The 13,919-nt window shown below is 36.2% G+C and overlaps 1 protein-coding gene across 1 annotated transcript in view; it reads right to left on the reverse strand.

Moving 5' to 3' along the window:
• ROBO1 (roundabout guidance receptor 1) overlaps window positions 1-13,919 on the reverse strand; it is a gene marked incomplete at its 5' end in the record, with an annotated part of 763,721 nt that overhangs the window by 107,553 nt on the left and 642,249 nt on the right. Inside the window, 3 exons of the mRNA XM_082840323.1 lie at window positions 1,279-1,406; window positions 3,677-3,815; window positions 4,166-4,286. Of these exons, the coding sequence (XP_082696449.1) occupies window positions 1,279-1,406; window positions 3,677-3,815; window positions 4,166-4,286 (388 nt within the window). The remainder of the gene's footprint in view (window positions 1-1,278; window positions 1,407-3,676; window positions 3,816-4,165; window positions 4,287-13,919) is intronic.

The raw sequence follows: 13,919 nt of genomic DNA on the forward strand, positions 1-13,919 counted from the left end.
TTTTCTTACAGTTTTAGTCTTATGTGGAGTTCAAGTCTAACTTAGATTAAAGAGAAGTAGTCTAGGCCTTAGAAATTCAATGTTTGTTCTTGATCTTTTCATTTTTTTCTTTTGTTTTTATGAGGTTGAGCTAAAAACCCCAAAGGGGGACATAATGGCTTTAGAGACAGGAAGGAAATATTCTTTATTCCTTTTTTCTACTGTAAAAAGCCCACAAGGCTCTTTTGTAGAAAGCCCACAGTAGAAGCTCTCCTTCAAAAGCCACCTTTTCCTTCATAATAACCTTAGAGGAGACAGTGCTCAGAAAACATGACAGAGCAAGTGTTGCTAATGTCATACTCAGAAACAAGCTAAGTGGTTTATGGCCAAAATCCCTGTTTACTCTATATACGTGTCAAAATACGGAATTTTTTTCACCAACAAAATGCTCTTTAAAGGTCACTGTCTCTCAAATTCCACAATAAACAATTTGTCCCTAAAAAGGAAAAAAAATGAGAGAAAGTTCTCAGATGATACATAGTAAGAAATAATCAGTATGACATCATGGAAAAAGGGGAAAAGGGATAATGAGAATGAAAAACATATGAAATTATGGAGACAAAGGAGGTGACAGAACCATTTCTTCATATCAGTTTAAGATGTGACTTTGACATTCAAAAAACTTGTAGCCAAAGAATATGGCAGCCATTTTGGTTCACATCACACCAAATAATAAATCTTCATCAAAATTAGCAAAGTACAAATGCAATTAATTCACTCAACAAATATTTATTGAATGTCTGTTAAGTCACAGGCACGGTGTGCACAGAAAAAGACTGCAAAAGTCCCTACGCTATGGATGCATCTTACATTCTAGTGGGAAACAGAATCTTTTCACTTTTTTGTTCTGAACTGTACAGACCCTTGAAAGTGCATGACCTGAAGGAATGGTAGACTTATTTTCATTGAAAGATCAAGTTTTCGCGGCAGTAGCTGTCATTTAATTAAAGCTCTGTGTTTGAAGACCCAGAGATTAAAGCACACTCCCCTCCTCTATTTGACCGAGAAAATGCTCTCATAATTTTGAAAACTTAGTTCAATTTCCTGTAACAGACACTTATAGAGCTCCCATAGGCAAAACAATAATTTCCTTTAAATATGTTTGGAATAATGTATATATATACAGCACTATTTAAAGTCTATATTTTATATAGACTACTCTAATATGTAATATTTTCAAATATCAACATTGTATCTCATATAATAAATCAACCACAAAAAATGTTCCCCAAACCTTACCTTGGACAGTCAGAGTAGCAGAGGCTTCAGCTTTTCCAACCATATTTTCCGCAACACAAGTATATGACCCCGTGTCACCAGCCATCACCTTCCGAATTTTCAAGGTATGATCATCTCTGATTTCATATCTAGTGACATAACAAAAGAACGCACAGTTAAGTGACTTTCTACTTGAAAGAATCCATCATTACAAATATGTATTTAGGTATCAAATCACAGCCAACATTCTCGAGAATTTAAAGCAGAAGGTAAATAATGCAGCATTCTTCTAAGTAAGCACGTGCATAGAAAAGAGCACTTCTTTTATATTCGTGTGGGCAAAAATATTAAAACTACTTTTTTTTTTTTTTTTCTGCGGTACACGGGCCTCCCAATGCCGTGGTCTCTCCCGTTGCGGAGCACAGGCTCCGGACGCACAGGCTCAGTGACCATGGCTCACGGGCCCAGCCGCTCCGCAGCATGTGGGATCTTTCCGGACCAGGGCACGAACCCGTGTCCCCTGCACCGGCAGGCGGACTCTCAACCACTGCGCCACCAGGGAAGCCCTAAAACTACTTTTTAACAGAATATTTTTAGGCAAAGTTGACGCTTATTTATTTCCTCAAGCTCCTGTACTCATACTAAAATTTAAGTGGCCATTAAATACATTTTTATTATATGTCAGACTTTAGGCATTTTGTAGGTTCTATCTTTTAAAATTCTTATAACACCTTATGAAGTATTATGCTCATCTCCATTTGGCAGATGAGAAAATTGAGGCATAGGAAGGTAAGGTAGCTTGGCTTTGGTCTTCAGCTATTTTAATGGCAGAGTTAATATTTAAACCCAGAGAGTCTTATTCTGGAATTCCCTTGCCTTGCCTCATCTTGCCTTTTCTTAAATGTTGGGTGTCCCTTGAAATTTCACCTCAGTCCTCTTTTTACTCTATATGATATCCCTGAGTTATACTATCTACACTAATTTATATATTGATCGACCACACAAACATTTGCTGCCCCTATTTCACTTAAGCTCCAAATTCATAATCCTGACTAATAATTAGACATCATACCTCCAGAGACACTTAATATTTAATACGTTACATAAAACATTTTTTTCTTACCCTATCACATAAAACAACTTCTCCTAACACAACCTACCTATCTTCCTTCACCAGCTCCCTATATATAACAAATCATTCAATTCATCAATTGGGTCTCAGAACTTTCTCTCCATGATGGACCCCTAGCCTATTTCCATCTCATCTCCCAGTTCAGGCGATTCACATCTCTTATCTGGACAACAACAATGGTGACCCAGCCAACGGCATCCCCCCAACCCCTTGCCACATTAATGTGATATCCATAATGCTAAAAAAATTATTTCCTCTAAAAAGCAATTCTGTTCATAGTTATCCCTCTTGGCTTATCAATGTGCATGCCATGCCGTATGATTCAGAATTCTTTAGTCGATACAAAGTCCTGTAAATCCGGCCTCACTATCTCCAGCCTGGTTTCCCATAACTTCTTGCCACATGCGCTGTGTGCTGCCATGCTAAATTTCCACCACTCAAAACAGTCTTAGATTTGTGTCTATGTTGTGATGTCTCTTTTCCTGGAATACTCTTCTCCTCTTTCTTGCTTGTCAAATTGATACATATTTTTCAAGACATTGCTTCTATGTCACTTTCCTTTGAGAACTCTCTCCTGATTTTCTGCTCCCATGGGTCTACCTTTATGCAGCAAAAGGGTTTGCTACGTTACTCTGTATCTATCCATACATGACTCCTTTGGTGAGCTCCTTGACAGCAGAAACTATACCTTAACACTTGCTGTGACCCCCAAACCTAGCAGGGGCTCAAGGTATGTCTGCTGAATGAATGGACACACTAGAGAAGACAGCCTAAAGACAGTGCCTGAAAGTTTCATTTCATTACCTCATTCCCTAAGGCTGCGAGTGTATCTCTGCTTCTAGCCGATTTAAGGATTTGACAGATATCAAGAAACTCTGACCTCTTCTACCGTTCCCTGGTGATGTTGTAGCTAAGGAAAAGGGAGTTTGCTTTTTAACTGGTTTGTAGTTACATCTTTAGTGTTGTACCTCCCGTCCCTACCTATTCCCATATAAGACATTGGTATTAACTGTTGTCCGGTTGGACAAAGAGAAAACTGTTTAAGGAATGTCACATCTTCCAAGGGTTCCCTGGGCAGGCTGGGGTCATGAACTTACAGTTATCTGTACAAGCTCAAAGAAAGCATGGCAACCTTCTGATTCTAATTATCTCCGTTACTATGTCTGGCCCAAGGAGATCAAGGAGTCTAGAGTAGACCGTTCTAATGGCTTATACGTGAAAGGTGGTCTGATGAGAACTGTAGAAATTCTGAGTGGATGAATCCCATCATTAAATTCTGATCCATACCTGGATTTGGGCAGTTCCCCATCATCTTTCCTCCATCGTACTGTGGGCACAGGGTCGCCTCGGGCCTCACATTTAAATTCGGCACTGTCATCCACAGTGACTGCCAAGTTACTAGGTCTCTTCACAAATGAAGGTCTCTCTAAAATTAGAAAAAGTCATCTCAAAAAAAAAAAATACAGATGAACAAACTAAAAGCCATTTTAGATGTTCCGTAAGAGCAGATTTATAATTTAAAATGTTACTTAGAAAATTATTCCACCGAGTTCCCTACTTCTCCTCCCGAGGTGTAGTGTTTCCTCCGAATTGTCTTCCTATGTCTTGGCTACTTTATCTCAGGCTGCTTTACTGATTTCTTCTGTCTTTTTTCCAGCCCCCCAAATATTGGTTTACCTTCTAGAAAAGGTCATTTCTTTCTCCCTTGTATAAAGATACTAAATAATAATAAGAGATAAGCTTTACAATGAGCAGATCAGATGAAATTGCACTTACCTAAAACAGTTAGCTCTGCTACTTCACTCTCACGTTCCCCAACCATGTTGGTACCAACACAAACGTATTTGCCAGCATCACTTTTGCGGGTGTAAGTAATCATGAGCTTTCCTCCTCGTATCTTAAAAAAAAGTTTCACGTGACTATCATTAAAATCGCTACAGTAATTTTTACATGACAGAGGTCTTCATAAGTGAAGTCTACTTTCTAAGCATGCAAAGAAAGACTGATTATATCAAAAAGCTGATGTGTAGTATTTACTCTATAGGTAATAACTTTAAACAGAATTTATTCCAAAGGTACAATATAAAAGAGGCAAAACATTTTTACTTACCTACATTTCTTGTAAAGTAATTATATTCTATATAACTAGAAATTTGTTTTTCCAAACCAGCCAAGTTCCTTCATATTATTTAATTAAATGAAAACCAAAAACATTGTGTGAACAATTTGGTTAGCAAGTAGAAAAAAGAAAAAGGAAATTTTTTTTTAACTGAAGTATAATTGATTTACAATGTTGTATTAATTTCTGCTATACAGCAAAGTGATTCAGTTATTCATGTATATATATATATATATATATACACACATTCTTTATCTATATATATACACATTCTTTATCTTCTTTTCAGTATGGTTTATCACAGGATATTGAATGTAGTTCCCTTTGCTATACAGTAGGACCTTGTTGTTTAGGAAATTCTTAATACCATATGACTATAATTAACATGTAAATACATATTAGCTATACGTAATTTCAAGGAAGCATATTCTAGTATTACAAGATGTGGAAATTAAAATGTCTCTAATTACTTAATTTGCCAGAGATGCTTTAAGCAAATATATCTTAATTTCCAAAATATTACAGAACCTGACCTGTCCTAAAAAAACATAAGTGTCTCTGCTGTCCAAACAGTTTCTTGGGGTCTTAGGAGGCAGAGACCGAACAGATACTAATAAATCATCTGGAAAGTCATCCGGGTACACTCTTGAACACTTAATTATTTGAAGAAGGATTAATTACAAATGTAAGCAGACTTCCAGTACAATATGTAGGCCAAAGCTAATCATGAATTAAGATTGGGATGCGGAAATTGAACTATCTTTACTTAATTTAATATGCTTTTGGTGGGGAGCAGAGTTCAATTACCCCTGAATAACAATAATGCTCTGAACCTTAGAAAGGTTTTGTCAGGGATAACTTCCAGAATGTTTATTCATGGAGGTTTTGACCTCACAGTTATTTTGTACAGTATACAGATTAAACAAAGGAGGAAAAAAAAATACAGAAAGTAAGGAAGGAACCATTCAAATAGAATTTTTTTTTCATCCTACACTGGGAGTTTGTTGAAACTACTACTTTATTAAAGTGGGGTCACAGTGTTTTGGAATGCCTAAATTGCTTTATTTCAATCCAGATATCCAAACTAGATATTGCGACCAAGTCTTTATGTGTTAGGACAAACCAAATATTAACAGAGCAGTTTTAATTTTTGTGCCTTTAGAACTTGACATTTTTCAGTCCTTTTATTTAAAAAATGACCATGATTCTCTAGGTGTCATTATAAAAATCATCCAGGGACTTTTCTCTGCATTGCTCATGATTCTATCCCTCATGCTTAGAAAAATGTCCGCATATAGTAGTCACTCGAAAGATTTTTAATGAATGCAAACTGCTTTTGTAGATAAAATTAGTCTATTATCCACTGAAGCATTTTCATAAAGGTTTATAGCAGCTACAAGATATATTAATGATAGATTTATTGTTTTCATATATACTTACCTGTTTTCAAACAGAATAAATAAAAAGAACAAATAAATGTCACATGAAAAGAAAAAAACCTTCCAAAAGTTTACTGTCAATACTTTATGAGCATTTTTCTTTTGTACCTCCCTCTCTCTCAATATAGATAGAGATAAATAGATATAGAAATATAGATATAAAATATACATTACACATACACACTTTTACTAAAGTAAAATCATGTGATTCATGCTTTTCTTTGTTAAGTTGCATGTTCAACTCAATAATATCCTACAAAGCACAAAGGCGTCCACCACAGTGAAGAATTATCACACACCCCATATGTCAATAGTGCTGATGTTGAGAAACTTTGTTCTAAAGACCTGGCTCTGGCCTAAGGATAAATGCTGGATTAATATAACAAAAGGAAGGAGGGATTAAAATCATGTAATACCATTAATGTTTACTCTATTTGGAAAAATCATCACTGAGAGTCCCCAGGTTAGTATAAATACGCCTACACAACTTCCATCCCATTAACAAGACAATTTCACTATAAAACCCTACATTCTACTCTACACTCACTGGCAATAATGGTTCAAAACCCCAAAGTGAACATTACAACTTAAATGGAAAATCAAACAAGCCTCACCAAACCTGGGAGAAACTTATTTCCTAGGAGATGATAGAGACAGAAATTGACAAAAGTGAAGGAAGAAACAACAAAGTACTGAAAACAGAGAAACACACAAAATAACGGATGCAAATGGTAGTCTTCAGTTTCTACAAGTTCAAATTGATTTTGGCATTATGTCAATGGCTGAATTGAAACAGAGCAAACCAAAAGCCATAATTCTATTCTCTATGGTCACAAATGTGGACTGCATGGTGGCCTGTTCTTTTCAACAAACAGAAGAATAGAAAAAAACATAGTGCTATAACCCCGATCAAATATAACGTACCAGCTTTAAAGCAGTACCTACTATTAACAATCACCATTTTATGCTATCATATAAAAATATTGATTGTAAAGGGTGACTATACACATTCTAAATCTTAGTGCTCCTTTGTAAACCAAAAATTGACATTTCCTCTCTCTACAGAGAAAGGAAGAATATGTCTAACACATACAAAACACCATAAATGTGAAAATAGCACTATTTAAAACAAGTTAAGAAATATTTCCTGGCAGCTCTCTTCCTGCAGCTGGATCTGACAGCCAAATTGTAAACCTATCAAAAATGAGTTTGTATAATGAACAGACACAATGTTAAACACTGCACTGCAGCAGCTCTACTTCAATTAACCTAACCGGGTAGTGGAGAAGCAGAAAGAGTTAAGCTTTCCGACAATATGGCATCTAGCCTATGTCAAAACTCGAAGCAGAAGTCCCACTTCCTCATTACCATCTACCTTATCAGCCTGCAGTAGTAACCACATTAGAAGCCTACATTTCCATAAGCTCTAGACAGCACTTAAAGGGGGACCTCGGCTAACTACATACTAGGTGAAAACAAAACAAAAAAGGTCCTAGTGGTGTTGCTACTTCTGGGGAAGGAGACAGGAGCAGAACGGAAAAAGTGGGAAAAATGTTAAAGTTTCAAATATCTTTATACTTTATATTTTTCTTCAGAACAGTTTCAGATAAAAAAAAAAGTTTTAGTGACATTAAGGTATGGAATACCTCAATGTACTTGATATATAGGATTCTTATATACTAGCATTTTCCCTTTAAGAAGCTATAAATGATTATATACCTTAGGGGTAAAAGCCTTCTCTCCTAGCACTTAAAGACTTCTCTGAAGTAGTTGAAAATCTCTTCTAGAATGCTTTCATCTCCTTTATTGCATTGTTTACTGAGTAACAAGATGATATAGAAAAATCAGGTATAAGATATAGCTTTTCAAACAAAAGTGAAGAGAATTATTTCATATTTCTGGTAAGCATGAAAAACCACAATCAGAATTCTTACTTCCAGAATACAAGAAGGAACATTATCTTTGCACATATAGAAGCATGCTTTCTTTTAGAGAGTAAATTAAGTAAGCTTTTTGTCTGGTTATTCTATGGCATATACAGCTCACTCTGCAATCAGTGCTTAAAATCAGAAATAAAGATGAACTTAAAATGAACCCCTTGGTATGTCGTCATTTTCTACCCTAAAGCAAGTCAGGTGATTTGCAGTATCTGTTACACAGGAATTGTTTTTCAGGCATCACCCCGACAGTGTTATCCATACACCTCTAGGTTAATATACTAAACCAACTGGGGCTAATTAACTAGTTTGGCTACACAAAATCTTTTCTGCTTTTAATTACATTAACCTAATGTGACTTGAATTCAGCAGACCAAAAACGAAACCACTAATTATATTAAAGGCTTCAAAGATGATTTCAAATGGCTAACCACCAAACTGTCATATAATTTATCTCATTTCCTTTAGTAGATTTTGCATTCAAAATCTGTTTCTTACTATAAATACTATTTTTAAAATAGATCCTAACAATGGATTAAAAGAACACTGATCTAGAATGCTGAGAGATATATGTTTAAACAATATACGTAAGATGCAAATAGGTGTCATGATACCAATGAGAAATTGTGCAGTACTGAATTTTTACAATTTTCTAAAAGATTAAAGACTCAGAAATATTCATTTACAGTAGTAAAGACTTAATAAGCAGGGTTAATAGGAGGAATAAAAATTTTAAAGCACCCAGGTTTAGAAATTATTTTTTCTGAAACACTTGATTCTTTACCACTGTTTTCATACTGTTTTGCAAAGTAAATGAGATGAGAGGTTTTGAATTAGTCTAGTGTATCATCCTTAAACAATTCACTAAGTCTCTTTGGGCGGAATATCTCTTCATAGCAATGCTGCCAATTCTGCCTGGATCTTTGACCTGTAGAACAGATATCAAACTGTTGTGAACTAGAAGGGAAGTACTTTGCATGGGTTTAAGACTTCTTAATGACCATGAGATGCAGGTACCCCAGATGGCCAGTCATAGACCCCAGACATTCTCTTTGGTGAACTAAACTGCAAGGCAGTTTTGGGTGGTTCGTAAGAACTCCTTTCAACAGAGACATGTAAAGAAGAGTCACGGTAACAGCTTTTATTTCTTTAACATTTAGCATTAAATCAACAACAAAAATAACCACCCCCCTCAAAAAAAAAAAAGATATATTGTTTGATCAGGGAGCAGAGAATGGGAGGAAATGGAAAAATACCCATTACTTTCCAATCTGGTTGCAAGAGTGGTATCAACCTTTAATGTAAACAATTCCAACTGAAGCATTCATACTTCCTAACATATACCATAGTACCTTTCAAAATCAATTATGCTTTGTTGCATTCTAAATTAAGGAAAAACACTGGTGGTAGTGTAATTATATTGTACAAATGATAGGCAAAGGGTTGGCTAAAATACATGTCTCATAGCAGTTAAAAAAATTATAACCAAGTAAAAGATAATTCATATAATTCAGATCTTATACAATATCAAAGAATACAGTATTTCTTATTTGGCAAGATTTCTTACTCACACTCCCAGGTAAGCAGTTCCTTAAGAGCCGTTAGTAAAAAAGCCATGTCTAGAATGAAATAATTTCATGTTTTTCTAATCATGGTTGAATATCATGTGTAGGTACTTTATATTTTTGAATATACATCTTCATAATTTTGCTGTTTCACTCTTTGGAACCTAAATTTTAATGGAGTTAGTAAGCAGATAAAAATGTAAGTTTTTGAAAAATTTCCACTATCAAAAACCATTGATATAGGACTTCCCTGGTGGCACAGTGGTTAAGAATTCACCTGCCAATGCCGGGGGCACGTGATCCCTGGTCCGGAAAGATCCCACATGCCCTGGAGCAAGTAAGCCTGTGCGCCACAACTACTGAGCCTGTGCTCTAGAGCCCGTGAGCCGCAACTACTGAGCCCATGTGCCGCAACTACTGAGGCCCGTGCGCCTGGAGCCTGTGCTCTGAAACAAGAGAAGCCACCACAATGGGAAGCATGCACACCGCAACGAAGAGTAGCCCCTGCTCGCCACAACTAGAGAAAGCCCGTGCACAGCAACGAAGACCCAATGCAGTCAAAAAATAAATTTTAAAAAAAAGTTTTTTAAAAACCATTGATATAGGGCTTCCCTGGTGGCACAGTTGTTGAGAGTCCGCCTGCTAATGCAGGGGACACGGGTCCGTGCCCCGGTCCGGGAAGCTCCCACATGCCGCGGAGCGGCTGGGCCCGTGAGCCATGGCCGCTGAGCCTGCGCGTCCGGAGTCTGTGCTCCACAATGGGAGAGGCCACAACAGTGAGAGGCCCGCGTACGGCAAAAACAAAAACAAAAACAAAAAAAAAAACATTGATATAAAACAATTTATATCTACTACTCTTGTCACCATCAACACTTAATTCTTAAGTATAAGAAGAAATCTCAAGAACTTAACCTTTATTTATTCTATTTATTTGTACTAATCTTGTCACACAAAATGTTTTTAAAACTGATATCATGTATCCATAACAACATGATTTCATATTAAAGTCTCAAACATAAGTTTTATTTTAGATCGATAAATAAACAATAAACCATGGTTAGCCAAATCACAGTTCTCCCTCCTGGCTAACAAAGTTTATTTCCTTTCTACTTTTCATAAAGGATACTGCCTCTCAATATATTTTCCAAAAAAAATTCAACTCTTTCTATTCCAATTTTATTCTGGTTCACAGAGACCTCAAAAAAAAGGAGAAGGAGGAAGAGGAAAAGGGGGAGAAGGAAAAAGAAATGCATTGTCTTAAATTTCCCACTCAAGTTTCTTGATGAGATGTGATCTGGTTTCAAACTCGTCATCCAAAAGCTGTTAGGCAAAGCTGGCATGTACTCAGGACCAGTTCAATATAGACTCGTGATGCAAAATGAGAGTGACTGTGTCTCTTGGATGGGTTAAACTAAGAAAAAATAGATTATATGCTAATATTTACAATACTTTTTTACTATAGATTATTAAAAAATGTAGTTAGATTTCATTCACACTGTAAAAATTTTTCACCTGAATGATACTAATCCATTTACTTGTCCATTCTTATGCAAAGCACCTTTCCTCTTTATAGCCTACTTATGGTATGAACAATGTTCATGACATTTTCATGAAAAAATCTTGTACAACAAAAGGATGCCTGGATAAGTACATATACATCGTAAAGAAATTATGAAAATGACAAATTGAAAACACATGACCATTCCACATTTTACTTGGTGACATTAAAAGGAACAGCATTACAAGGAAAAAAAAAAACACAACTTATTGTAGGTCTTTCAACTGTTCTATTCGGAGTGGAATTGAGAGGAAAAACAGGCAATTAGGATCTCTCCATTGGCATCCCATATCTGCTTGGGCTACATGCATACAAGAGAACATGATCCAATTTCATTTGTTTGCTGGTACACTTTACAATATCATTTAAAAACCAACATGATTTCTGCCAGGAGTTTAAACACACTTGATCATCAGAGAGAAGCAACAAGAGACTCATGCAGAAAAAGCAATTATCCCAGTGGGGACACGTGGCTCTCTACACAGCTTGGTGAGCTGTCAGCTGAGAACACGGGCCTGGGAGAATCGCTGCCTAAGACTATGGCAGCTGCATTTCTCTGTGATTTTCATTTCTCCGACTAAACTTCTCATTTCTTCCTCATAGCAATTTATAAATTGGTAGTTGGCTCTTTGCTGCCACAGAAGCACACCCAGGATAATTCGATATAGACTATATCAGGAAGAGCTGTTTTGCTAATTGCAGGCAAGTGGGAGCCACCCTGCAGAGAGGCTTAGTTAGTGAAAGGGAGAGGATGATTTTCTTTGTGAAGGTATAAATTGTTACCTTTCTATCCATCTAGTTTATATCACCGGAGGATCTCGCCATGAATCCTAATTTTAACAAGGAATAATAGAAAAAAGAAACCCAGTCTCCTTAAAAGACACCGATTTTGCTTGCTTAAGCGTGGCTCAAAGTCAATATGAAGACTTGGGTTTGGCATTTTCTCTTGAGCACCCATTTTCTTGAACCAGTCAACCGGGAAAGCCATCTCCAATTTATCGTATTCTAAACCAGGGGCAGACAACTGCCGAATGCTGGTGAAATGGAGAGCAGATGAAACAGTGAGGGCTTTTAGCTAATTCCCCAGGTATCTGGTTCCCAAGTCATTAAGATCAGAACCCAAAAGTGAATCCTATAAAAAGGAGGCAATATAAAGAGTGGTTTGGGAAGAAAATAGCCTTTGCTAGCTATCCCCCCAAAGTAAGTAAGTCGATTGATCTTTACCTCTGAAAATTCTACGTATTTCATGGTAGTATTCTGCATACATATGAGAAATTAATTTAGTTCCTAGCCATTAAAGTTAATGTATTGGTTCCTTCACAGGTCTCATGAAACAATGTCCTGCTGTTTTAAAGGTAAAAACAAAGTCTTATGGGCAATTTTCACTTTCCTACGAAACCAGGATTGCTTTTTATCACCTCTTCCAACCATCTGGCTATAATTCTGAATTTACATACAGTCACTGTTGGGACAGCCTGAAATAAAAATCTATGAAGGAATTATGACTATACTCTAGAAATAAAGTTGACAAATGCTCATCATATTTGAGGGGAGAAAAGCTCATTTTCAAACACTTGGCTCTTTTGAGTTACAAGCGGACCAGCTGAAAATACTTTTCAAATAGTAAATCTTTTTTCTTCACCCTGGGTTCTTATGCTCAGTTCTTTTCTCCAATTTTGGTCCAGTGTGAGAATTTCCCTCACCACCAAACGCATTGCTCAGATAATGCCTTTTCCAGAGACACTATTTTGTTACTCTTGAAATTTAAATTCACTTATGTTATGAAGAAGACATATAACCATGGCAGACAAAGTCAAACCAAGGTTGAGTATATAAGGAATTCTTGGATTTAGAAATGCAGGATGACTTTATGTAAATGAAGTACAGAAATTAACTAAGGAGAATTGCTTTATGGAAACATATTTGTAACTTGCAAAAATGAAAAAGCAATAAAAGCATTTAATACTGTTTATTAAGATTCTATACAAGTACGAAGATCCCTAAAGTAGCTACAAATTGAAATAAACACTCATTCCCATTCTGTGGTATTTTAATCTAAAAGAGTCAAAGGAGAACAAGAAGAGACTTGCAAGTGACAGGCTTAATTGATTAATCAGAGTCAAGGCTCATCAGACAGGGTCGGTCAGAGATTCAATATCCATATGGCCAGTTGCTTCACTCTCTTTTATTGATCACAAGACTCTTCTGGAACCTAGCTCTCTTATTTGGCAAATGTGTGCTTCATTTCATAAGGGACAGATGATAAGATAAAAGACGATAACCCCCTCTCCTCCACCACTGCACATGGTAAAACAAATGAAAATATACCTACAAACTACCTAAGAGAAAACAAGTAGGCTAATTTACACATGTAAGGAAGAGAATAAAATCTTGGGAAGAAAGGTTTGAGCTAGGGCTTAAATGAACTCTTTTTGTTGGGTTACATTAACCTTCAGAATTATCCACATGTACTTCTATTTCCTGAGAACTAATGGTTAACTTGTGGACAAATAAATCAAAATAAATGCATCCTGGCCCTTATAGTTCTATAGTTATCTGTGAAAACAAAAGAGAAAATGTCTACCTGAAGAGTATTTCAGACACCATTTGGAATGATACTTGTTTGTGACAATCCTTCTCAGCCATAAATGGTTCGGTTCCTCAGTCAAGACAAAAACATACTGAACAGAAAATGTAGTGCAAAAAGTATTAATGCTGTTAAGGACCTCAGTGTTTTGGATTGCTCCTAACCCTAAGGCTATGAGTTGTAATATTTGAACTTTGATTTGAAATTCAGAATTTTGTGAATCCTAGGTTGCTTCCATACAAACCTAAATAGGAGGTTTCAGGATTGAGTAGAGGGAAAGATTTTGGTGTTAGTGGTATCAGTCAGTGGGAAAATGAAGGCGCAA

The sequence above is a fragment of the Leucopleurus acutus genome (genome assembly GCF_964270905.1).
Source record: "Leucopleurus acutus genome assembly, chromosome: 5".
NCBI classification, from domain to species: Eukaryota; Metazoa; Chordata; class Mammalia; order Artiodactyla; family Delphinidae; genus Leucopleurus; species Leucopleurus acutus.